This window comes from Staurois parvus, unplaced genomic scaffold, assembly GCF_062004578.1.
Source record: "Staurois parvus isolate SC_StPar_1 unplaced genomic scaffold, SC_StPar_1.0 ptg000700l, whole genome shotgun sequence".
Taxonomy (NCBI): Eukaryota; Metazoa; Chordata; class Amphibia; order Anura; family Ranidae; genus Staurois; species Staurois parvus.
In genome coordinates this window covers 51588-78431 of record NW_028318496.1, presented here as the reverse complement: position 1 = coordinate 78431, position 26844 = coordinate 51588, and the positions used below count along the sequence as shown (strand labels likewise).

General features: G+C 45.3%; 1 protein-coding gene across 1 annotated transcript in view; it reads right to left on the bottom strand.

The window, feature by feature from the left end:
* Positions 1 to 26844, bottom strand: part of LOC149446027 (gamma-aminobutyric acid receptor subunit alpha-3-like) — a 122972-nt gene that overhangs the window by 44880 nt on the left and 51248 nt on the right. Inside the window, exons 3-7 of the mRNA XM_089653130.1 lie at positions 26236 to 26343; positions 15593 to 15714; positions 13731 to 13798; positions 11773 to 11993; positions 7619 to 7701 (exon numbers count right to left, since the gene is read on the bottom strand). Of these exons, the coding sequence (XP_089509256.1) occupies positions 7619 to 7701; positions 11773 to 11993; positions 13731 to 13798; positions 15593 to 15714; positions 26236 to 26324 (583 nt within the window). The 5' untranslated portion in view covers positions 26325 to 26343. The remainder of the gene's footprint in view (positions 1 to 7618; positions 7702 to 11772; positions 11994 to 13730; positions 13799 to 15592; positions 15715 to 26235; positions 26344 to 26844) is intronic.

The window sequence follows — 26844 nt, the reverse complement described above, 5'->3', positions numbered from 1 at the left end:
GAGGAAATGGCGTCTAAAATGGAAGACAGCGTGGTGGCAGGATCATCAGAGTCCCTCCCCCCTGGGCAGCTGCCTGTGGATTGGGGGACCCAGGTGGAGGAGGAGGAGATAGTGGGCGGATTGCAGTTCCTGGCAGAGGCGGTTGCAGAGCTGCGTGGAGCCGACTTCAGGTTTACGTCCGAGGACTCAGAGGAAGAAGCTGAAAGTGATGTCATCCCCCGCAAGCCGGCTAAGCCGGTGGTGAAAGAGCATGCTGCCTTTGTCATGCTGCAACGCATCCCCAAGGACGTGTTGGCAAAGGCAGTGGAGCCACTGGAAGGGGAGAAGGACTCTGCTGATTGTGTTGGTGAGATGGTTCTGGACACTGGGGTAGCGGGTATCATGCCTGCAAAATTGTCTGAGCTGCAGGTTAGCCCTACAGTCCTGGCTAAGGGTGTTTCCCCTCCGGTGGTGGTCCCACTGGGCCCCGCCCCTTTGGGGGGCATGGTGGCCTCTGGTGTGCAACCAGCAGGTCCCCCGGTTTCTCCTCAGGGGGCTCCAGGTTCTCAGGTCCAGGCTCCTGCGGGTCCGGCTCAGGTGGGTTCTCCTGCTGGTATGGGTGGTCCCCAGCCCCGGGCTCCCCCAGGTCATGGCTCATCAGCATCTGCCCCTTCAGTTGCTGCTGCTGGTGTGGCGGCTTCCCCTGGTCATGCCCCCTTGATGTTGAGTGCCCCTGGGGCTAGATCGGGGCTCAGTTACTCTGCTGCAGTTAGGGGAGGTCAGGGGTCAGTGGGATCGGCCCGGGCAAGGGCAGGTAACCTACCCACTTCCGCCGCAAGGCGAAATGTTGTTCAGCTGAAATGGTCAGGGGAGGGCCCCCCCCCCTTAGCAGGAGAAAGGTCATAGACCGCATATTAGAAATGGGCTTCCATGCCGCAGATATTTTTGCGTTTATTGCTCCAGTTGGTACTGGAGAATATGACGTGTCCTTCATGCGGCCAGAATTGTTGGACCTCTTTTGGCAGAGGTATGAGGCCACCTTTGTCACCAGCCCTAGGTGGGTGGGCCTAAGCCCGAGGCTCGTCTCTCGCCAGTCCCTGATTAAAAAAATAACGGTGCTGGTGAGAAATGAATCCATCCCAGCATCAGATATTGTGGTCTGGCTAAGCAGATATGGGGATGTGATGGGGCCCCTTGGGAAGATCAAGGATGAGAGGGGAATATGGACAGGTGGGTGGACGACCACCGTCCGCTTAAAGGTGGTTGGAAATGTGCTCCAGCACATTCCCTCTTCCGCTTTTCTAGGGAAGGACCGTCTGATAGTTTTTTATGCGGGTCAGCCGAGGGTCTGCCACCGGTGTGGGGGCAAGGGGCATTTTGCGGCCACCTGCCCCGTCATTAGATGTTCCCTGTGTCAGGAAATAGGACACCTGGCCAGGGACTGCAATGTTGTCCGATGCAATCTCTGCGGGGAGCTCGGGCATTCATACAACCAGTGCCCGGAGGCCCTCCACAACCTTCCGGTGGGGGAGCTTGAAGCAGAGTTGGATCGGATAGATGCTGAAGAGGCGGACGCGGCATTGGAGAGAGCGGCTTCGGTTGCTGTGGCGGCCCTTGTGAGGTAAGGGGAGGTTTCTGTGGCCCCTCCTGTCTCTGTCCCCCCTGTTTCGTCTACCCCTTTGGAGTCCCCTGTTGTTCCCCCTTGTGTGCCGGTTCCTCCTCCCAGGACTAAGAAACAGCTGAGGGAGGCTGCTAAAGGGGCCGGGATGGTTGAGGCTAGGTCTAGTCCCTCAGTGTCTGCTCCCCCCTTGCTCTTGCCGCTGCGGCGGAGTAGGAGGCCCGGTAGGGAGTCCCGCGAGTCCCAAGGTTCTGCTCCAGTAGGGGCTCGGGTGGAGGAGGGGTGGTCCCTGGTGGGTAGGCGGAGTAAGCCGGTTTTGTCCTCAGCGGGGTCGGTGTCCTCTTTAGAGGCGGGGGAGGTGGCCCTGGGGAATAGGTTTGGGGCTTTGTCGGGGGAGGAGGAGGGGTCAGGTGATCCCGCTTCCCCGATGGAGGACGAGGATGCTGGGGGGTCTCTTAAGAGAGTGAGGGACCCTGCCAAGAAAGTCAAGAGGAGGATTAAGAAACGTCCCTCTCAATTATCTTAATGGCAGTTCCCGCTCCGATAAAGGTGGCAACCATTAATGTTGCCAGCCTGAAGTCTGTAAGTGCTAGAGAAACAGCCTTATTTTTGATCAGTGGGATGGAAGCTGATATTTTCTTTTTGCAGGAGACCAGGTTGCCCACCTTGGCTGATGTCCATCTGGCCAAGCGTGAGTGGAGGCGTGGGCCCTCCTACTGGTCTCTTGCGGCTGAGCTTTACAGCGGAGTTGCGGTGCTTTTTACCGGCATGGTAACGTGTCGGCGGATAATTGAGGTAGAGATCGGAAGATGTCTGATTCTGGATGTTCTCGTAAGGGGGCATGAGCTCCGTCTCATTAATATCTATGGCCCACAGTCCAAGTGGGACAGGAAGAACCTCTTTGCGAGGATTAAACCTTACCTATTTACATCCCGGCTGGTAGTCTTTGGAGGTGATTTTAACACCATTACTAGGCCCAAGGACAGGAGAGGCTTCACTGACGGGCTGGGATATGATAGCAATTTTCTAAATGCTATAGTCAGGGAGGCAGGTCTGGTTGACGCTTGGATTCAAAGTGTCCCAGACGGCACGGGTTTCACCTTTAGAAGAGGTAATAGCCAGAGTAGGATAGACAGGTTTTTTTTGAAGGAGAACTCTGCCTTCTCGGCACCTGAGTGTCAGGCGGTGGAGTTTTCCGATCACCTTATGCTATCTGTCACCTTGAATATTTCAGACACGCCGCTGAGAGGAAAGGGCATCTGGAGGATGAATTCGTCTCTGCTGGAGGACGAGGAGGTGAGACGATCTTTCGAGGAGTTCTTTCAGGCGCAGGAGACGGTGCTGGATTTCTGCGGCAGTAAGTCTGAGTGGTGGGAGCTCACCAAAGTGCGGATCAGCAGGTTTTTCAAGGCTATTGGTAAGAGACAGCAGTTTAAACAGTATAACGCCTACCAGCGGTTGCGGAGGAAGCTCGACCGCCTTGTTTCTAGCGGTGGAGATTCGGGGGCAATCTCGGACGTGAAGCTTCTCCTTAGGAAACTCCAGTATGATTGGCGTGCCTCTTTGGTTCTGGAGAGGGATTATGGGAAATACCACTCGCCTGACCCTTTCCAGAATTGCAAACAGAGTGCAGCAGTTAAGACGATCTCTGCTCTGAGGGATAGTACAGGGTCCCTGGCTAAATCCAGGTCAGGGATTCTGGAGGTCTCCAGGTCCTTTTATGCGGATTTACTGAGTGAGAAACACCTTGACCGGACAGGGATGTCGAGCTTTTTGGAATCCACGCCTGGTCTGGACAGCGATGTCCCTCTGGCGAGTTTGACTGGGGAGATTACTGCAGAAGAGGTGTCCAGAGCGATTGATAGTCTGGCCATTAAAAAGACTCCTGGGCCAGACGGTCTGACTGCTGAATTTTTTAAGGCTTTTAAATCCCGCCTGGCACCTCGTCTCGTGGAAGTGTATAACAGCTGTCTGGATGAGGGATCTCTCCCTCCTTCCATGAGACAGTCTGCAGTTATTCTCCTGTCAAAGGGTAAAGATCCTTCGGCTATTGAGAACTGGCGCCCCATCAGCCTCCTCAATGTCGATAGAAAGGTTCTGGCGAAGATCTTGTTCTGGCGCTTGTCGTCAGTGGCAGACAGTTTGCTTTCTCGTCAGCAGCATTGCTCGGTCCAGGGCAGGAGTACCTTCACAGCGGTGTTAGCTGTCCGGGAGGCTCTGGAGCGATGTAAGGCTGAAGGATGGGGAAAGTACTTGCTGGCGGTGGATCAGGCAAAGGCCTTTGATCGAGTTGATCACAAGTACCTCTGGCATCTCCTGGACCGGTATGGTTTGGAGGGGAGGTTCATCGGCTGGTTGAAGACATTGTACCAAGGGGCGGAGAGCTTCATGTTGGTGAATGGTTGGGTTGGGCAGCCCTTTGAGGTTGGATCTGGGGTGCGCCAGGGGTGCCCGCTGAGTCCCTTGCTCTATGCCTTTGCCATCGACCCCTTCGTCAGGAGGCTAGATGGCGGGGCGGTGAGTGGGGTGCTGGTGGGTGCCACTGGAGATCCGCCTTTGAGAGTTGTGGCTTATGCTGATGACGTTTCTGTTTTCATTTCTGGACCGGAGGAGGCGCAGGAGGTGGTTTCAGTAATGGATCAGTATGCCGAGGCATCAGGTTCCAAGGTCAATCAGGACAAATGTGAAGTTCTCTGGATGGGTAGGGAGGGTGAGAGCTTCTCACTCCCGGACGCCTTCCCGGTGCCTCAGCCGAACATCAAAGTGTTGGGCATCAATTTTGGCTCTGCTGATTACAGCAAGCAAAATTGGGAATCCAAGCTGTCGGATGCCGAGGTCAAAGTGAGATGTTGGAAGGGGTGGCGGCTCTCCTTGAGGGAAAGGGTTGATTTGATCAAGACTTTCCTGCTCCCAGTCTTTTTGTACGTCAGCTTCGTTTGCCTCTTGCTGTTTCTTCCAGATGTTATGGGGGAATCGGCTGAACCTCGTCAAGAGGGACGTGACTTACTCATCCAGGCGGGAGGGTGGCCTAGGTATGGTCAACCCGGTGGTCTTTTTCTCTCTGATGTTCTTGAAACATAACTTTGGTAACATGCTGGCAGAGAGACCGCCTGCATGGGTAGGACTTTTCCGGATCTGGTTTGGACCCTTTCTGCACAGTTGGGAGAGTGGCGGGCCAGTGAGAAGCCTGCGGGTCAAGCATGGTAAGCTCCCGGCTTATGTGGCCCCGTGCCTGAAGTTACTCCGGCGGTGGCATGTGACTGCGGAGGAGGTCCGGTCCCTCCCCAGGAGGCTCCTGGGTGAGAGGATTGTGGCATCTGCTTTCCATGCGCCGCTGGCCTTGAGAGATTGCCCGGGCCATGTTATGAGGGAGGGTTTGCGGTTGATAAATCTGGAGCGGATCCCCCTGAAGTTGCGGGACCAGGCCTGGCTCGCCTTCCATGGCAGGCTCTACGTGAGGGGTAACCTGAAGTACCGTCCTGCGGATGACCGTGGTTGTCCGAGGTCGGAGTGTGGGGGTGAAGTGGAGACTATGGACCACTTCTTGCTTCAGTGCCCCTTTAACGTAGAGGTGTATAAACAGGTGGGAGGGGCTCTGGGTGTTCCTTTCCTCCATCGCATGTCGTATGCGGAGTGGGTGTACGGAGCATTCGAGAGTCGCATGGGTTTTAATTTGGACACCCTGTTTTTAGTCAGCTTAGTTGTCCGTTATTACACTTGGATGGCACGGTGTCAGGTCTCCATTCGGCAGAAGGTCCTCCCTGTTCAGGTGGTGGCGAGTGACATCCTTGGTGAGGTGGGGAAAATTCGGGGTCTTGAGAAAGACAGGCTGCGACGCAGAGCTTGGATGGAGGCGTGGAGGAACATCAAGCCTGTTGCTGCGGTCTGTTGATCTCGGGTGGTGGGATCTGTCCCTAGTTTCTGCCTTCAGCACTCCCTAGATTTTTGCGTTCGGATCTTTTTGGTAGCCTTTTGCATGGTAGGTTGTAGGGGTCAGACGTGGAAGATCTGCGGGTTCCTTAGCCCTCCCCTTTGGTGTATATAATAGTATGGTTAGGTCCTTTGTATATAGTTTAGGCCATATAGGCCGTAAACAGCAGGTTTGAATATGGAAATTGCATATGGTTTATGTTTTTATCTGAGCCATAAAGGCTCTTAGTCATGTGGTCTCGGCCATAAAGGCCTTGTACTGTAAATATTGTATATAGTTTCCGTTTTTTCCTTTCAGGTTATGGACTTTTATTTATGAGCCGTTCAGGTTATGTTTGAGTTTTGTTTTTTTTTTGTTTTTTTTGTTTTTTCTCCCCAGGGACTGTTGGGACATTTTAGTTTCCTTTCTGTTGAGTTTTGTATTTATTTATTTATTTATTTATATTTATACTTTTATACATAAGTCTGATGGATATGTATGACATCAATACATAATAAAAAATCTCCATTCCTGACAGTGGCGTCCAATTGATTCCCCCTGATGAAGCCACGTGACCCTGTGGCGTAACGTGTAGGGGAGGGGCTCTGACGTCACAACGCTGATGTGGATAGCGGCAAATACAAACTGAGGATCTGGGCACAGTTTGTCTGTAACAGCACTTTAATGTGTGAGTGCGCAATTTTTTCTTTAATAAAAGCACCTGATTTTTAAAAGGATAAGGCACTATTGTTACTTCCTTTTCTATGATACCCCATAATACCGAAAGGTGGAAGCAGCACACAGTTTTGCCTCATCCATCCACCAAGGCTCAGTGTGGATAGAAAGGAGTGAGGGAGACCCCTGGTGGGAGAAAGTTGGTAGCACAAGCCTATCCATTCGAATGTGGAAATAAGCACCCAGCATGGAAAATACCACTTAGTCCTGATGGGACAAAAGCGTTATTAGCCACTTAGCTTGGCTAATTGGTAAGGTGAGCGTACACCTATTCTTTAGCACTGGGAGTGTTGCACGGCACATTAATTGGCACTGGCAAGATTTGAAGCACAAAGTGGACTTTATAATAATTTATGATTGTATATACTTTTATATTTATATGTTTTGTTGCACAGGATACTGCACTGTTTGAAGCACATGGTTTTTTCACGTTTATATTATTTTGAGTTATATGTTTATGATTGATTTAATATATATTGTGAAGCGCGACACATTTAGATATAATTTTGATTACATTTTTCACACAGTTTATGAGTATGTTTTTAGTGTTGATGCATCACAAATCTATTTGATATTTGTTAAATGTTATAGTTTTATAAGATTGTTGCACAGAGAGAATATCACGTTTTAGCTCACGAGTATCACTTTTATTTGGAGAACCTATGAAGGACTGAAGAATTCATAGTATGAATATCCTACGTGACTGTAAAAAAGGGACCTTTTGATGTATGACGGATTTTGATGCTGGGTTCTAGTTTATTTTCTCAAGACAAGCGCTGTCACAATGTACGCAGGATGTATCAGCTCCAGTGCCTGTAAAAAACCCCCCCAAAAAACCCTATAGTTAAGACAGGCACACAGTGTAGAGTGCTGCCTGGTCTCCCTACACATCAATCGGTCAAGGCACATTTTTACTGCATCCTGCCAATTGCTCCTACTTAAGCTGCAAAGGCAGCAAATGTGGGTGTGTACAAGTAAAGCACCGTGGCCACAACAAGGATTGAACTCCCATTGAATTCAGTGGGCAGTACCACTCAACGCAACCCATTCAATTGAATGGGGCCATGCCACAACCATCCCACAACTACATAAAATGCACAGGGTGGTGGCACAGTGGCTTGTAGGGGTCAAACAGGCAGTGAGAAGGTGAAATAATGTTTTTCCGGACCAGTATTTTATTTATACATTATCATGAGAGTTATTTGAGTTTTTTTCTGCCTGTTTGTTTTGTACTATAATAAGTCAACGAATATTGACAAACTTTTCGGGAATACAAGTCCTCGGTGCAGACCGCTTCTGTTACATCAATTGAAATAAAAAAAAAAATAGTGAACAAGAGAATATGAGAAATGTTTCATGCATATGCAGATACCTACAGCTTCCAAATTTCAGTGGGCAGGCATGGACATCCATTGGGAAATCTTCTAGGTGCATTGTGCATTCAGCATGAATTGTAAGCCTGGACAAAAGTAAAAAAGCAAAATGAATACTATAACTTTTGGTAGATAGAAAAGACACTTATTATTGCAACTCCATAATCAATAATAGATCATTACAGACACATATATATATATATATATATATATATATATATATATATATATATATTTTTTTTTTTTTTAACACAAGCAGTGTAAGTGTAGGGTAGGGGCATAAAGGTTCCCGGTGCAGTTCCCCAAATTGGCCACTAGATTTCTCCATAGTTGAAGGATAAGCTCACCTTCCATATTCAGGGTGTTACATGTAACACGTTATGAAAGGACTGGCCCTAGCTGCCAAAATTAAAAAACGCGGCTGTGCAGGGCCCGTCAACGTCACTCATTCACAGTCCTCTGTAAATGAGAAAACTACAAGTCCCAACAGCCTTAGTGGCTGTCAGCTTGTAGTTCTCAATGAAATACCATGGTGCTGTATCGAGTATATTGGCTTCCTCATACAGTATGTGCGGGCAAGCAGATGTACTGAGAGGTGTGCAGAAGACCTGCATGGCATCAGCGATCTACTGATCGCTGGTGCAATGCTTACTAGGCTCCTGCAACCAAAAATAATAAATGCGTATTTACCTGCATAAAAATGTGCATTTATTATTTTTTGTCAAAAGGTGAACTTATTCTATAAGGTTGGGAATCCTGAAGTGAGAGTAGCCAATGTAGGTGCCAAGGTAGCCCCAAAATAATGAGTGGGGTGTATCATAAATAGTGAGCCAGCCCCTCCACTGCCAATGAGGTGCATCTTGGGTTAGAGTATTCTGTATAAATAGTCCAGCAAGAGTCCCCCTGACCGTAAATTGGTCATGGGAAGCAGTGCAAGGACCCATACAGCAAAGATTAAATCAAAGAGGATCTAGCTTCTTAGAGCTTCTCCTTCTCAGAGATGTGGGACTAATGGGGATACTCACATCCATTGGGTATGGGATGAAGGACTCCAACAAGATCCCCTATGGGCTGCTCCTCAACTCAGCTCTCTGCTCTATTGTTACCTGTTTCTAACTGAAGGTTTATGCCGTCACCATTTGGGATGACTGTAGCATGTAAATATGTACACTCACCGGCCACTTTATTATATACTCCTTGCTAGTCCCGGGTTGGACCCCCTTTTTACCTTCAGAACAGCCTTAATTCTTCATGGCATAGATTCAACAAGGTGTTGGAAACGTTCCTCAGAGATTTTGGTCTATATTGGTCCCCACCCTCACCTAATTGCTGATCTCCTCCACTCTTCCTACCACTTCATCCCCCACAGCTATTTCCTCCTGTACCACTATCCCCTCCCTCCTAGATTGTAAGCTCCAAGGAGCAGGGCCCTCGAACCCCTCGTGTATTGTATTGTTACTGTACTGTCTCATGTACTGCCTCCCATTATAATGTACAGCGCTGAGCAAACTATTGGCGCTATATAAATCCTGTATAATAATAATATTGGCATGAGTTATTGTTCTCTATCATCTTGAACCAGTCTGCCCATTCTCCTCTGACACCAACAAGGCATTTTCGTTCACACAGCTGCCACTCACTGGATATTTTCTCTTTTTCGGACCATTCTCTGTAAACCCTAGAGATGGTTGTACATGAAAATCCCAGTAGATCAGTAGTTTTTGAAATCCTCAGACCAGCCTGTCTGGCACCAACAACCGTTTCACGTTCAAAGTCACTTATATTCCCTTTCTTCCCCATTCTGATGCTCGGTTTGAACTTCAGCAAGTCGTCTTCACCACGTCTAGATGCCTAAATGCATTGAGTTGCTGGCATGTTATTGGCTGATTAGCAATTTCTGTTACCAAGCAATTGAACAGGTGGAGCTAATAAAGTGGCCGGCGAGTGTATATCAACTGTGGTTCAGTAAAGCTGTAAGGGAACAAAGGAAACCTGTGTAGGAAGGGCTGCTACTGGGGTCTGGTGCTGTTGAGCCTGAGGAAGGTATAAAAGGGCTATTGGGTGGTGCTGTTGAGGCCAAGCCAGGGGCCTCCTAATGGATGCCTCTGTAATAGTGCCCAGGGAAGGATCCTGAGTCCATAGCCCCTCAGTGAGCCTAGTGGGCCAACCATTGCCAGGCAGGAATGGGCTGAAGAGTTCAAATGCTGCCCCACCACAAGGCTGCACATGTGTAGGATATGCAGCCAGCATGGCTACACAGCATAAGTACCATAAACTGACTTGGTATCAGCCTCTTGCAGTTACTACACAGCAAAATCAAGCTCATACAGTGGAAATAAAAAGTCTACACACCCCTGTTAAAATGCCAGGTTTCTGAGATGTAAAAAAATGAGACAAAGATATATCATTTCATATCTTTTCCCACCTTTAATGTGACCGATAAACTGTACAACTCAGTTGATCAACAAACTGAAATATTATAAGTGGACGGAAGTAAAAATAAAAAAACTAAAATAATATGATTGCATAAGTGTGCACACCCTTACACTAATCCTTTGTTGAAGCCCCTTTTGATGTGATTCCAGCACTCAGTCTTTTTGGGTATGAGTCTACCAGCATGGCACATCTTGACTTGGCAATATTTGCCCACTCTTCCTTGCAGAAACATTTCAAATCTGTCAGATTGCTAGGGCATCTCCTGTGCACAGCCCTCTTCAGACAACCCCACAGATCTTCCATCGGATTCAGATCTGGGCTCTGGCTGAGTCATTCCAAAACTTTCATCTTCTTCTGGTGAAGCCATTCCTTTGTTGATTTGGATGGATGCTTTGGGTCGTTGTCATGATGAAAGATGAAGTTCCTCTTAATGTTCAGCTTTCTAGCAGAAGCCTGAAGGTTTTGTGCCAATATTGACTGGTATTTGGAACTGTTCATAATTCCCTCTACCTTGACTAGGGCCCCAGTTCCAGCTGAAGAAAAACAGCCCCAAAGCATGATGCTGCCACCACCATGCTTCACGGTGAGTATGGTGTTCTTTTCATGATGTGCAGTGTTGTTTTTGCACCAAACATATCTTTTGGGATTATGGCCAAAAATTTCAATCTTGGTTTTCCCACATGCTTTTGGGAGACTTCAGATGTGTTTTTGCAAAATTTAAACGGGCTTGGAGGTTTTTCTTTGTAAGAAAAGGATTCCGTCTTGCCACTCTACCCCATCGGTCAGACATATGAAGAATACGGGAGATTGTTGTCACATGCACCACACAGCCAGTACTTGCCAGATATTCCTGCAGCTCCTTTCATGTTGCTGTAGGCCTCTTGGAAGCCTCCCAGACCAGTTTTCTTCTTGTCTTTTCATCAATTTTGGAGGGACGTCCAGTTCTGGTAATGTCATCGTTGTGCCATACTTTCTCCACTTGATGATGACTGCCTTCACTGTGTTCCATGGTATATCTAATGCCTTGTAAATTCTTTTGTACCCTTCTCCTGACTGATAACTTTTAACAATGAGATCCCTCTGATGCTCTGGAAGCTCTCTGCGGACCATGGCTTTTTCTGTAGGATGTGACTAAGAAAATATCAGGAAAGACCTACTAGAACAGCTGAACTTTACTTGGGGTTAATCAGAGGCACTTTAAATGATGGCAGTTGTGTGCTGACTCCTATTTAACATGATTGTGGATGTGATTGCTTAATTCTAAACACAGCTACATCCCCGGTTATAAGAGGGAGTGCACACTTATGCAACCACATTATTTTAGTTTTTTATGTTTTCTCCCCCCCTAAAAGATTTCAGTTTATAGGTCACATTAAAAGTGGAAAAAGTTCTGAAATGATTTATCTTTGTCTCATTTTTTACATCAAAGAAATCTGACATTTTAACAGGGGTGTGTAGACTTTTTATATATACTGTAGGTGACGGTCGACATAATATGATCAACGTTTAGATGGCCTTTAATGGTTTCTCAGAGGGAAACGAAGAGGATCTATTTATAACCCCACTATCCCGACTCCTCAGGCCATGGTGTGGAGCCTGCAGTGTCCTACAGAGTTCTCTCTGCATAATGCTACAGTCAACACTTCATGATAGGAGGAGAGCCTAGTCACATGACACTACTATGGACAGTATTACAATAACTGCAACAAAGGACAAGTCACCTCATAGTGTACAGTAGAGTTCCATTATAAGTGAGTCTCAGCAGTTTGTTGGGTGTTGTCATGTTATGAGCAACGGATTTCTTTCCATTGTGGAAGAAGGTGTCTGGGGTCCAGATCTTGCTGGCCAACAGGTTATTCAGAGGCAGAGTTTTTATAGGCCCGTCAAATTTTAATCGCTCGTCCAGCCAGCTCTGCCGAAAGAAGACATCTATAGTGTACTCCTAAAAGAGAAAGCCATCAAAATACGTCAGTACAAGAATATAAGCACCTAAATGTACAAAAGAGATTATCAGTTCTAAAATTTGTACTACACCACCTATATTGTATACATTATTTCCATTTTTTGGGTATTGAGAATCGCTAAGTACAAAGGACCGAGCTGGTCGTTCTTAGTGTCGTTAGGAGATGCTAGTCTCTATCAAGGTATAATTTAGGTTTTCATGGTGAAGCAAAGATCCACTGCTCAAGCCTCGAATAAGGGGGACTTTCCCCCTAGAACATGTTAGCTGTATCAGATGATCTTAACCAGTACATGTTTCAAAAGACAATTTTCAGTGATGTAATTCTCTGTAGCCGATGCCCCTCAATACACATGTAAGATTTGACCATCTGTTTAATAATGATTTGTCTATCGTGATCAGGGACAGGACAGGCTCCATGTACAGGGGTTAGACAAGAAAATAGAAACAATACATGGATTTGCAGGTATGAAAGTGACAACATGTTTTGCATTGAAAGTGGAAATGATGTAGCATTCATTTGCTTCCACTGTGTGATGAGACACCTAGCTAACAGGTGCGAAAACCTCACTTTTGTCATTCACGAGCTGCTAGTAATAGAGTCATGTCAGAGCTTACTGAGCTTCAAAGAGGGCAAATTGTTGGTGCCGCTTAGCTGGTGCCTCTGTGAACAATTTATTTGCCCCATGTCGCAAGGTACAGTATGAAAGGTTATGAAGGCATATGCAGTTTCTGGGAAAACGCCATCTAATAAGCATCAGCGCAGTCAACATGGTCCACTGACCAAAAGAGACAAAGGAGCATTGCGCAGGATTGTGACCCAGAATAGGAAAACAACTGCTGCAAAAGTGACCGCAGAGCTCAATCTCAGTCTCGTGAAGACTAAGTCCCATATAGACTGAGATTGAGCTCTGCAGTGACTTTTGCAGCAGTTGTTCTCTTATTCCAGAACAGTCCTGCACAATGTCCTTTTGTCTCTTTCGGTCAGTTGACCATGTCCACCACTCCTATGATTATCAGACGCCGTTTTTCTGGAAACTGCATATGCCATCATAACCTGTGATACTGTACCTTGCCACACGGCAAATAAATTGGTCACAGAGGCACCAGCTGCACCAACAATCTACCCTCTTTGAAGCTCAGTAAGCTCTGACATGACTCCATATTACTAGCAGCGCACACAGTGAATGACGAAAGAGAGGCTTCCCGCCTGTTAGTTGAGTGTCTCATCACACAATGGAAGCAAAAAAATGTTACGTCACTTCCGCTCTCACTGTGAAACATGTCGCCATTTTCACACCTGCAAATCATGTAGTGTTTCCATTTTTTGTCTAACCCCCTGTACACTATAATGTCACTTTGTTTGCTTAAGAGAGTAATACTCTATAGATGCATGGGGCAGCACAACGGATTGCAGCACTAGAGTACCTGGTTCAAATCCTGCTCAGGACAAGATACACATGGAGTTTGTAGTTTGTAGGTTTCCTCCAGGTACTCTGGTTTTGATCCCAAATTTCAAAGACATGCTGGTAGGTGACATAAATCCTGTCTACATTGACTCTAGTATATGTACTGTATGTATGCATGTAAAGTCAGACACCTCGGACTGTAAGCTCCTAAAGGACAAGGACTGATATGAATGTACAATATGTAAAGCGCTGCGTAAATGTTCAAGTTTATGAAAAGTTTACATCCTTGCGAGATCTATTCTTCACTTACCATGTCTGTGTCTGACACGGGGCCAAAACTGGTGACGTATATTTCAGTCTTAACTTCTGTCACTGATTCTAAAAGATTAAGAAGTCTTTGCATTTATACAAACTAGAGCTCAAATTTTTATATAAAAGTATATCACAAATGAACATGCATGCAATGTTTTTCAACGCAAAGCATTCTCTGATTGGATGAAGTGAAGCAGTGACATCATGCTCTCCACCTCAACCAATCAGAGAACTCTTTGCATTAATTTAGAAAATGCAAAACATTCTCTGAATGGCGCCCATGTCAAGTGGCCAACCTCGGTGCCTGGTACAAGCAGGCCTTCCACAGGAATGAAATACACATAGTTACATTGGTCCAAGCTGGATGCCATACCTGGAATTTGTCTTTTTTTGTTTTTTGATAGTTCTGTTTATTGAACTTTTACAAGGTAAATGCAAAAAAATACAGAAACAAAATGTAAAAAAGGGCCATAGCTGTTCCCAGATTTGGTCATGCAGGACCATCAAAAATCAAACACGTAGGGGTTGATTTACTAAAGCTGGAGAGTGCACAATTTATTGCAGCTGTACATGGCAGCCAATCAGCTTCTAACTTCAGCTTGTTCAGTTAAGCTTTGGCAATAAAATCTGGAAGCTGATTGGTTCCTATGCAGAGCTGCACCAGATTTTGCACCCTCCAGTTTTAGTAAATCATGACTAGTGCACCCAAGATAGGTTCATCCAGACCCCACTACACCACCATTACCCTTCCATACCAATCCCCTTTACTTACTATACTTACAGAAAACACAACACCAATTTTGGAGTAAATGGCCAGCACGGCCTTTTATTAACAAATCAAGTTTAAACACATCAACCATTCCTTATAACAGAAAACATAAAGAGTTGTCGTTGGTCTTTGAAGGCACCACCAAAACGATCCGAAATGCACCTGCAGACAACCATATTCCACTAGGCCTCCAGCCGCAACCAACCAGCTCGGAGACAACCATACCATCCGCAGTGCAGCACCACCACCTTCCAGTTAAACCTCGGTTAACTGGGAATGTTCCCGGGCACACCATACCAACGATGGGTCCCACACCATTTTGTACCTCCAAGATAAGAACCGCCTCCAAAGACCAACCACCGCCCAGGAACCAAAATCACCCCCCCCCCCAGGAGGAACACAACATTCACCAAACAGGGCGGGCGGGAGGGAAGCTCTCTTTCCCACGTCCAGCTCCCAACTGACGCCCCTCCCCAGAACACTCTACACTAAAGTGCAGGAGACCCCACCTACACTCTCCTCTACCAACCAGATCCCCCAGCTATCCTTTACCAACCCTAATACTAACATTAACCCCTTACACATCTTCCTTCCCACTCTGGGCCTAGTCATGCCTGCCCTGCGCTAATTCTTTTCTTCTTTTTTCGCTGCGGGCATTTCTATTCAATACAGTTAAACATAACCAGCCCCAACCCCTACCACCAATAGATTGACTTTTGTACAACCAGAGTGCCCATACATAGATCAAAATTCATCCTGTCCCTGCTACACCGGCCTAATTTCGATCCATGTATAGCCGGCTTTTAAGCCCCCAACAATTTGCATGTTTTTGTATTTAGTTTGGATGTTGGGGCCAATATTCAATTTTTTTTATTTTTTGAGGTCCATACATAGTAGATGTACAACTATTATTACTTTTTTGTCTGACACATTATGATTTTTATTTTGACAAATTATGATATTTTATTCTAATATTATTTTAATAAATAAATGTGTCCATTTTCCTTTTCCATGGTTCCAGAGCCCTTACATATTAATCAGCCCATTACAGTTTACTGAAGCACCACGAATAGGAATTCTCATCTCCTTACCCCCCAGGCCTGGTCTTAGCCTGTTGTCATATCCATCCAGAAGTCTGTCAAGGATCCTTGTGAATAGGGTGATATTGTCCTTGCTGTCATCAACGACTTCAGGTGCATGTTTGGGAGACAACCTGTAAAGTAAACACAGGATTATCATTCTCTTGTTTTAAATAATGATGTGCATAAAGTACTGGTCCATGTTTTTCCCACAATTTCCCCATTCATATGTGCCCCCCCAAACCCCCAGTTCTTAGCTACCTCCTCCAACAGCTGCAGCTTCTTATCCTGTCTGCAGCCTGGCCGGTTATAATCTAGTGCTGGGCTACCCATGTCTCATGCACAGCGGACATCTTTACAGCGGCTGTTCCTGGCTTTTGATGGTTTTTCTACAGCCAGTATACCCCCGAGCATGTTATCCTAGGTGTCCATGCACACATAGACTGTAATAAACATTTTTTTGGCAGGGACGTTTTTTGGCTGGAAAAAAAAACAGGACTAATGGGTTTCTAGAGGAGTTTTCTGCTGTAAAAATGCTTTAACGCTGAAAAACGCAGCAAAACGTTTTTGGTAAAAAAAAAACACTGAAAAATCCTGAGAAACACAAATACGTGGGAAAACGCAGCTAAACGCTAATGCAAAAATGCTTAAAGCTGAAAAACTCACATTTTTAACATGACTTTACACAGTTAAAAGTAATAAGGAATGCAGCGCTACATTCAAATCATAAAAATGTGAATGTGGGATCCCAAAATATCATATAAGTTAAATTAAATAAAATGTGACGGTGTTAACAATACATATTAATAGGTGCTCATCAATAATACCATAGACACAAATATAATAAATAGCTCAAAACATGTGAAAAAACATATGAAAAAAACCATATCCATATATATATGCATGAAACAAAATTACACTTATATATGATGTAATCACACGTGCCTGTTGTGAAGTGAAATAACCATAATAATGGTGCAAACAAAAATATATCTCAAAGTCCAAAAAGTATTATTGGTGACAAAACAGTAAACGGTGCTTCCAAATAATACTGTTAGTGACCATAGGTGAAACTCGTGCAGATTTCTGAGTGTATACAAATCTGAGAATCCAACCACCATCTGGATTAGCCTCTCACCTCATCCCTTCGACCCTTGCGGATCAAAGAGCAGTAGTGGATCCCTCTCACGGATCCTCCAAGCACCAAATCACTCCAAAGGCAGTTTTCTCAGAATATAGTATTCCCACTCTGGCTCTTCTCCAGGAAAAGTTGTAGTATCAATCTTTTTTTTCAATGTTCCTTCTTACTTTTCCACACATAACAACAGGCAGTCACATGACAACTCCAACATCTGATCACCATTGAAAAGAAAGATTGATACTACAACTTTTCCTGGAGAAGAGCCAGAGTGGGAATACTATATTCTGAGAAAACTGCCCTTGGAGTGATTTGGTGCTTGGAGGATCCGTGAGAGGGATCCACTACTGCTCTTTGATCCGCAAGGGTCGAAGGGATGAGGTGAGAGGCTAATCCAGATGGTGGTTGGATTCTCAGATTTGTATACACTCAGAAATCTGCACGAGTTTCACCTATGGTCACTAACAGTATTATTTGGAAGCACCGTTTACTGTTTTGTCACCAATAATACTTTTTGGACTTTGAGATATATTTTTGTTTGCACCATTATTATGGTTATTTCACTTCACAACAGGCACGTGTGATTACATCATATATAAGTGTAATTTTGTTTCATGCATATATATATGGATATGGTTTTTTTCATATGTTTTTTCACATGTTTTGAGCTATTTATTATATTTGTGTCTATGGTATTATTGATGAGCACCTATTAATATGTATTGTTAACACCGTCACATTTTATTTAATTTAACTTATATGATATTTTGGGATCCCACATTCACATTTTTATGATTTGAATGTAGCGCTGCATTCCTTATTACTTTTATCTATCGTAATCACTGGTATATGATTTAATGTTAGCAGCTCCCTTTGGGATTTATACACATATTTATTTTACTTTTTAGTTTAACAACACTTGGGAGCGCAGGAGGTTCACACCATTACTGTTTACACAGTTAAAATTACCAGCGTTATCAAAACGTCAAGTGTGCATGAGGACATGGAGCCATAGATGTGAATGGTACATATCCATACCGCAGGAGCAGTCCGGCACTTGATATTTACCCGTTAAGCTACAGAGATTTCGAAGTTCCGCTGTGCAGTGAGTACACTTGAAACCTAACACCAGGTGCAAAGAAAAGTGCGCACACAAAAGTGAACAGGGTGTACGCGTAGCCCTCCCCTGGAGAAAAAAGTTCCTGGTCCTGATCCCCTGGGGAGCAAGGCTCCTGACAGGGACTGGGATTACTTGTGGTCCACCCAGCCAAAACCAGATGGCCTCCTGTCTTCGGGAGGCTTGCTGAAGCAAGTACACCAGAGAGTCAAAGGCAAATGTTCAACCATAAGGGGTCACTACTCACTGCTGCTGAGAGTATGGTAACACAAAGTTCACCTCCCAAGGAGGTATACCTTTTTTGGTGCTCAATAAGCCATAAATGGGATGACAATAAATATAATCTCCACCAGGATAGTGCAGTGGACCGTCTGCTCCTCACTGGACCCAAGCAGGGAAGGAAGCTCAGCTGCGGTATGCGGCTGAGCCAGCTGGGGGATTGCGGCGCTCCAGATGTGACATCACTATGACCTAGGTGAGGGCGGAAGCTGGATCCTGGCCTTGGAATGCAAGCAGAGCTGGTAACCGTGGAGACGCGTTTTGCGTGCATGCGCTTTGTCAGTGAGTTTGCTCGGCGAGTTTGATGCTGAGATTTTATTGTTGCAAGAGACCTGGCTCAATACATTGGCCGATGTCTATCTAGCAAAACGGAAATGGAGATGTGGTCCCTCCTTTTGGCCTCTTGAGGCTGAACGTTGGAGCGGAGTTGCGGTGCTTTTTAAAATTGATATGGTAACGTACCGCGAGGTAATTGAGGTAGAAATGGGGAGATGCATGGTCTTAGATGTTTGTTAGGTGGCAGGACCTGCGCCTCATTAATATCTACGGACCGCAGTCAAAATGGGGCAGGAAATGCCTACTCATGAAGATCAAACCCTTCCTTTTTACGTCCAAGCAGGTTGTCTTTGGAGGGGACTTAACACCAGGCCTGAAGACAGGCAAGGCTCCATAGACAGGCTGGGTTATGATAGCGTTTTTCTCAGAGATTTGGTTAGACAGGCAGGCCTGGTAGATGTGCACATTAAGCACTGCCCTGGCAGCACGGGGTTCACTTTTCAGAGAGGGAATAGTCAGAGCAGGATAGACAGGTTTTTTTTAAAGGAGAACTCTGCTTTCCCAGCTCCTGAGTTGAGGGCGGTGGAGTTCTCTGACCACTGTATGCTGTCTGTGACTCTGAATGTCTCAGACTCTCCACCCAGGGGAAGGGGTGTCTGGAAACTGAATTCAGCTCTCCTGGAAGATGTAGAGGTAAGACAATCCTTTTTTCAGGCACAGGTTTCTATTCTAGACTTTTGCAGCAGTAAGTCAGAGTGGTCGGAGCTTGTGAAACAAATTGGACTTTTCAAGGCCATAAGTAAGAAGAAGCAGCTTGGTATGTATATTGCCTACCAGCATTTGCAGAGGAAGCTTGATCGTCTTCTCAGTATGGAGGAGATCCAGGGGAGATTTTTGAAGTGAAGCTTCTTCTTAGGAGGTGTCAACAGGACCGGCATGCCTCCTTGGTTCTGGAGAGGGATTATGGGAAATATCACTCGCCTGATCCTTACCAGAACTGTAAGCAAGGCATAGCAGTTAAGACGGTCATTGGCCTGAGAGACAGTACGGGTTCCCTGATAAAGTCCAGATCAGGGATCTTGGAGATCTTTGGGTCATATTATGCAGACTTCCTGGGAAGAAAGGATCTCACCCGGTACAGGATGGAAAGCTTTCTGGATTCTACTCCAGGACTGGGAAATGGTACATTGCATTTGATGAATTTGACAGAACCAATTTCAGCGGATGAGGTAGTTCATGCTATTGTCAAGCTGGCTACCAAAAAATCGCCTGGGCCAGATGGATTGACAGCTGAATTTCACAACAGCTGTCTAAAAGAGGGTTCTCTCTCTCCCTGCATGAGGCAATCCGCTGTGATTCTTCTGTCAAAAGGTAAAGATTGAAAACTGTCCACCAGTCTTCTCAATATTGATAGAAAGATCTTGGCAAAGATTCTTTTTTGGCATTTGATGTCAGTAGCAGGCGATTTGTTGTCCAGCCATCAGCACTGTTCGGTCCAAGGTAGAAGTACCTTTTCAGCAGTTTTGGCTATCTGGGAGGCTTTGGAACGATGCAGGGCTTCTGGATGTAGAAAGTATTTGCTGGCATTGGATCAGGCAAAATCTTTTGATCGAGTGAATCATGAATATCTGTGGTTGCTGCTTGGTAGATACGGCCTACAGGGGAGGTTTATAGATTGGCTGAAGACATTATATAGAGGTTCTGAGAGCTAACCACTTGTTAATGGTTGGGTTGGACGGCCTTTTGAGGTCGGCTCTGGTGTGTGCCAGGGATGTCCTTTGATCCCCCTGCTATATGCTTTCGCAATCAACCCCTTTGTAAGAAGGATAGAGGGTGCAGCATTGTGCGAGGTGCCTCTGGGCATTGCTGGTGCGCCGCCTTTGAAGGTCGTTGCCTATGCTGATGATGTGTCTGCTACTATCACTGGGAGTGAGGAGGTGCAGGAGGTGGTCTCTGTGATAGAGCAGTACACGGAGGCTTCTGACTCTAAAGTCAACCATGAAAAGAGTGAAGTTTTCTGGATGGGTGCGGAGGGTGAAAGCTTCGAACTTCCGAATGTTTTTCTGGAGCCCCAACAGGAAATTAAAGTTTTGGGCATAAAATTTGGTCCTGGTTACTATAGTCATCAAAATTGGGATAGCCGGGTGGTAGATGCCAATACCAAAGTAGCAAGCTGGAAGAGATGGAGGCTTTCCTTGAGGGAGAGGGTTGACTCGATCAAAACTTACCTGATCCCGATCTTTTTATATGTCAGCTTCGTCTGTATCTTGCCGGTATCTCTCTATGCAAGGGTCTATAGCTGTTTTTTCCAACTGTTATGGGGAAATAGGCTGAACCTGATCAAATGTAATGTAACTTACCTGTCCAGGCGGGAGGGTGGCCTAGGAATGGTCAACCCGATAGTTTTCTTTTCTTTGCTCTTTTTAAAGTACAATCTTGGTAATATGTTAGCAGAGACCCCACCGGGATGGGTGGGTATTTTTCAGTCTTGGTTTAAACCTTTTCTGCGTGGCTGGGAAGATGGCAGGCCCGTGAAAAGTCTGAGAGTCCAACATGGCAGGCTTCCGACTTATGTTGCCCCATGTCTGAAAATACTTTGGCAGTGGCAAGTGGCAGAGGAGGATATCAGGTCCCTTCCCAGGAAGCTTCTGGAGGAGAGAATTTTGGCTTCTGCTTTCGGTGTGTCACTGGCCTTAAAGGATTGCCCAGGCTCTGTAATGAGGGAGGGATTGCGTTTAATTAACTTGGTGAGAATCCCATTGAAGTTTAGGGATCAAGTCTGACTCGCTTTTCATGGAAGGCTCTATGTGAGAGGGAACCTGAAGCACCGTCCTGTGGATGATCGGGATTGTCCTACAGCAGAGTGTGTTGTTAAAGTGGAGTCTATGGACCACTTTCTGCTCCAGTGTCCCTTTAACATAGAGGTGTATAAAAGGGTGGGAAGGGTTCTGGGCATCCCCTTTCTCTATTGCATGCGTTATGCAGAGTGGGTGTACGGGGCATTCCCAGCTCACTGGGACTTTGATTTGGACACACTTTTTCTAGTTAGTATAGTTGTTCAGTACTTCACATGGAATGCACGGTGTCGATTACCCTGCGGAAAAAAGTCCTCCCTGTTGGGGTGGTGGTGTACAATATTCTGGGTGAGGTTGGGAAGATTCAGGGTCTTGAGAAGAGCAGGGAGTCTCGGCAGTCTTGATAAGGCCACGGAAGAATATCAGACCTGCCTTTGATGAACTGTCCATCTCTGGGTGAGGGGCTCTTTTCTTATGCTGTTCTTTTCACTCCTTTAGTTTCTGTTGGTTAAAATCTTCTTTTTGAAGAAGGGCTGCATGCATAATGGGGGAAGGGTTGTTTCTTGACCTCTCAGATTTTATGTCTGGTGTAGTGATGTGAGTGGTAGTAAGATTTATTCCCCCAGTAATGACATTTCTGAGCGTTTTGCTTTTGTCTGACAGCAGATTTTGCCGTATTTATTTTCGTTTTTATGTAAATATGTATATAATTATTTATTTTTGTATTTTCTGTGTATTATTTTATGTTTATTGATTGCACGAATTTTAATAAAGAAAAATTGGGAAGAATGCCCATTTACATTGGTAAACAGTGGAAAGAATTCCCCTTACATTGGGGGTCAGTGGGAAGAATGCCCCTTACATTGGTGATCAGTGGGAAGAATGTTCCTTACATTGGGGGTCAGTGGGAAGAATGTCCCTTACATTGGTGATCAGTGGGAAGAATGCCCCTTACATTAGAGATCAGTGGGAAGAATGCTCCTTACATTAGAGATCAGTGGGAAGAATGCTCCTTACATTAGAGATCAGTGGGAAGAATGTCCCTTACATTGGTGGTCAGTGAGAAGAATGTTCCTTACATTGGTGATCAGTGGGAAGAATGCCCCTTACATTAGAGATCAGTGGGAAGAATGCTCCTTACATTAGAGATCAGTGGGAAGAATGCTCCTTACATTAGAGATCAGTGGGAAGAATGTCCCTTACATTGGTGGTCAGTGGGAAGAATGTCCCTTACATTAGAGATCAGTGGGAAGAATGTCCCTTACATTGGTGGTCAGTGAGAAGAATGTTCCTTACATTGGTGATCAGTGGGAAGAATGCCTCTTACATTGGGGGTCAGTGGGAAGAATGTCCCTTACATTGGTGGTCAGTGGGAAGAATGTCCCTTACATTGGTGGTCAGTGGGAAGAATGTCCCTTACATTGGTGATCAGTGGGAAGAATGTCCCTTACATTGGTGGTCAGTGGGGAGAATGTCCCTTACATTGGTGGTCAGTGAGAAGAATGTCCCTTACATTGGTGATCAGTGGGAAGAATGTCCCTTACATTGGCGGTCAGTGGGAAGAATGTCCCTTACATTGGTGATCAGTGGGAAGAATGTCCCTTACATTGGGGGTCAGTAGGAAGAATGGTCCTTACATTGGGGGTCAGTGGGAAGAATGCCCCTTACATTGGTGGTCAGTGGAAAGAACACCCCTTATATTGGTGGTCAGTGGGAAGACTTCTCCTTACATTGGTGATCAGTGGGAAAAATGTCCTTTACATTGGTGGTTGGTAGGAAGTATGCTCCTTACATTGGTGATCAGTTGGAAAAATTCCCCCTTACAGATAACAAAAAAGATAACTGGTGCCAGTGGTTACTTAAATGAAAGGCAGACACTGCTCAGGGAACACCTAGCAAACTTTGGAGAAAAGCTAGGGTTCCACAGAACCCTGTTTGGGAAAAGCCGGCCTACAGCATCTGGAAATAAAAAAACCATAGGGAATCTCACTTAGGGAATTGGGGCAAAATGCTGCAGATATGAAGTGCAGACAGCTATTGCAGCCTCTTATCCTTGTTAACCATTTTACAACCGTGCTATAGCCGAATGACATCTACAGCGCAGTTGTCCAGTTCTGGGAGGGCATCATATGATGTCCTCCCAGAACGCACCCCCCAGTGGCACGCACCCGGCACTGTCTGTGATCAGCTGTATCCCACGGACACAGCTGATCACATGACATGGTAAAAGGCCAATCACAGCGGTCTTTTACCTCATGATCAGCTGTGTCCAATGACACATCTGATCACAAAGTAAATACAGTTTCTGGTTATCAGCAGCACTTTCCGCACAGTGTGAGTAGTACTCCTAATAACCGGCAAGTGTCACAGAGGACATCTACACTAATAATCAGGGCACTGATTAGTGCCGCCCAGCAGTGCCACCAGTCAGTGCCTGTCAGTGCCCTTCAGTGCTGCTTATTAGTGCCCATCACTGCCGCCTATCAGTGCCCATAAGTGCTACATATCAGTGCAGCAGCATCAGTGCCTCCTCATCAATGCTAACCAGTGCCACCTCATCAGTGCAGCCTATCAGTGCCCATCAGTGCTGCCTCATCAGTGCTGCCTAATCAACAAACATCAGTGAAGGAGAAAAATGATCTGTTTGCAAAACCTTATAACAGAAACTAAGAAAATGTTTTTAAAATTTGTTGCTCTTTTTTCGTTTATAGTGCATAAAATAGAAAACCCCAGTGGCAATTAAGTAAAACGAAAAGAAAACTGTATTTGTGTGAAAATTTTTTTAAAAAATTTCATATGGGTACTATGTTGCATGACCGTGCAATAGTCAAAGTGTGACAGCACTGAAAGCTGAAAATTGACCTGGCCAGGAAGGGGGTAAAAATGTCCGGTAGGCGATGGGTTAAAGGAAGAGACTATTATGATAACAGTAGTGTTGACACCCCCCCTTCCTGACACAAGCAAACCATCATATATTACATTCAACCTCTGATTATAAAAGGTATAAAAAGGTACCAAAGTCCAGAAAATAAAAAAAAATTTATGCACCAAAGAAAATGTAAGAGAAATAAATGTTATTGACCATCTCATAAAACATTAATAAAATCAAGGCTGATTAAAAAGTTGGATGACAATGTTTATAGGATCACCTAGTGACACGCATGTCATAAGAATGTGTCATGGTTGGAGGTCAGGCTTGGAGACCAATAGCTACAGCAGTAGAGACGCTCCCACTGGCCAGCTAGGTAAGTCCAGCAGCAGGTGACCCTGACGGTTGACACATTCTCACCCGAGGTGTGGAGTCCAAGTACTAACCAATGTTCACCAGAGCTCCTGATGGTGCAGATGGGTTTTGCTGCATGTTAGTACCAGGTGGCGATCCTCAGGATCAGCCCACTAGGAGGTGAGGAAACCGGGGTCCAGAAGCGGATCGAGCAGAAGCATAGTCAGTAAAGAAGCCAAATGGTCAACAACAAGTGGTTGCAAGTTGAGATTAAGCAGAAGCATAGTCAAGGAACAAGCCAAAGGTTGGTAACAAGTGGTAGCGGAAATATGGACAACAGCAGGAGTGACAAGAGCGAGATATTGGCTAGAGAGAGCACAATAACCTGGTCGACAGGAAGTGCAAAGGCATGGCTAAAATGGGAAGTTCATGGGAGGAGCAAAGAGTTCAAGGTTCAAGAGAAACAAGGTTCTAGGCAGGATCATTCAAGGAACTGTCTGGGAAGCTGTCCAGCATCTGCAAGCGCAAAGGCATGGCTAAAATAGGAAGTTAATTGGAGGAGCAAAGAGTTCAAGGTTGAAGAGAAACAAGGTTCAAGGCAGGATCATTCAAGGAACTGTCTGGGAAGCTGTCCAGCATCCCCGGTAGCGCAGCAAACAGGAAGTGCAAAGGCATGGTTAAAATAGGAAGTTCATGGGAGGAGCAAAGAGTTCAGGGTTCAAGAGAAACAAGGTTCAAGGCAGGATCATTCAAGGAACTGTCTGGGAAGCTGTCCAGCATCTGCAAGTGCAAAGGCATGGCTAAAATAGGAAGTTAATTGGAGGAGCAAAGAGTTCAAGGTTGAAGAGAAACAAGGTTCAAGGCAGGATCATTCAAGGAACTGTGTGAGGAGCTGTCCAGCATCCCAGGTGGTTCAGCAACAAGAGACATCACCAGATACAGCAGAGATCGCAGGTTCAGACCCAGGTCCTGACAGTATGTTCATACATTCTTTACAACCAGTAAGACTTTGACTAATTGTTACCTATGAATCCGGCAAGTTTCAAGAGACTCATCATCAGGGAAAGATGGGTGGCAGGTCGGTAATATGAGCATTTTTTTGGGAAACCTTTCTAACCAGAGTGGATTTTATTAATGTTTTATTGCACATTCAATAAAATGTATTTGCCTTACATTTGTCTTCTTTTCTTTGAGGGCCTAAAAAGAATCCCATTTTTTGGACTTGTTATAACTGCATCTTGGAGATGTCCTTGGTCTACATCAGACTTTATTGTGTGTCCAGGTATAAAATGGGGTTCTTTGTCATTATTGTACTTTTAGCTTGTTTCTAAAATTTTCTTGTTCTCGCCCACTCACTGTCACATTATTCAGGACCGTTTACAACTGTAAATATCATTTTAATTGTATAGTCCAGCTATTCTCAACTTTCCAGTCTCGGGGAACCCTGGCTACTAATGACTATATCTACAACTTATGATACATTAGTGTGATGGTCGGTGGGAAGAATGCCCCTTACACATGTGGTCATTGGGAAGAATGCCCCTTACACGTGTGGTCATTGGGAAGAATGCCCCCTACATGTGTGGTCATTGGGAAGAATGCCCCTACATGTGTGGTCATTGGGAAGAATGCCCCTTACACGTGTGGTCATTGGGAAGAAAGCTCCTTACACGTGTGGTCATTGGGAAGAATGCCCCCTACATGTGTGGTCATTGGGAAGAATGCCCCTACATGTGTGGTCATTGGGAAGAATGCCCCTTACACATGTGGTCATTGAGAAGAATGGATAGGATGTACGCTTCCTATGAAGCACGTGCCATCTCCTACCCTCTTCCTGGTGGCAGAAAACACATGTGCAGAAGAAATGCTAAAGTGATCAACGACAGCCACGATGTCTCTTCCTGCCCCAGCGCCATTGGGGGCTATCTCCAGGATCTGTGGAAGAAAGGAAGCACAGTATACTTTCATTGAATAACCACCATTTGCTAGTTATACATAATAATTATCCAGAAGGGGAGATTTACTAAAACTGGAGAGTGCAAAATCCAGGGCAGCCAATCAGCTTCTCACATCAGTTTGCTCAATTAAAGTTTAACACTAAAACCTGGAACTGCGCCCGATTGCAGAACTGCGCCCGATTTTGCATCCTCCAGTAAATCCCTCACCTCCTATGTGTTGCTGGAAATCTAGGACATGTCTTCTTGTTTTGCATGGCAGTACTATATCAAGTGGAATCAAGATCATTTACTTTACTCTTCACTTTTTGTTAAATGCAGTGTAGATTGTAAAAAAAATAAAAAAGCAATGATTTAAAGGGTAACTCCACTTTCCTGGGAAAAAAATAGCAAATAATAATAAAAAAAAGAAGTAAATATACAATTGCAACACAAGTCATATTGTAATTGAATGTTATTAAAAATGAACTTTCCTTTTCAA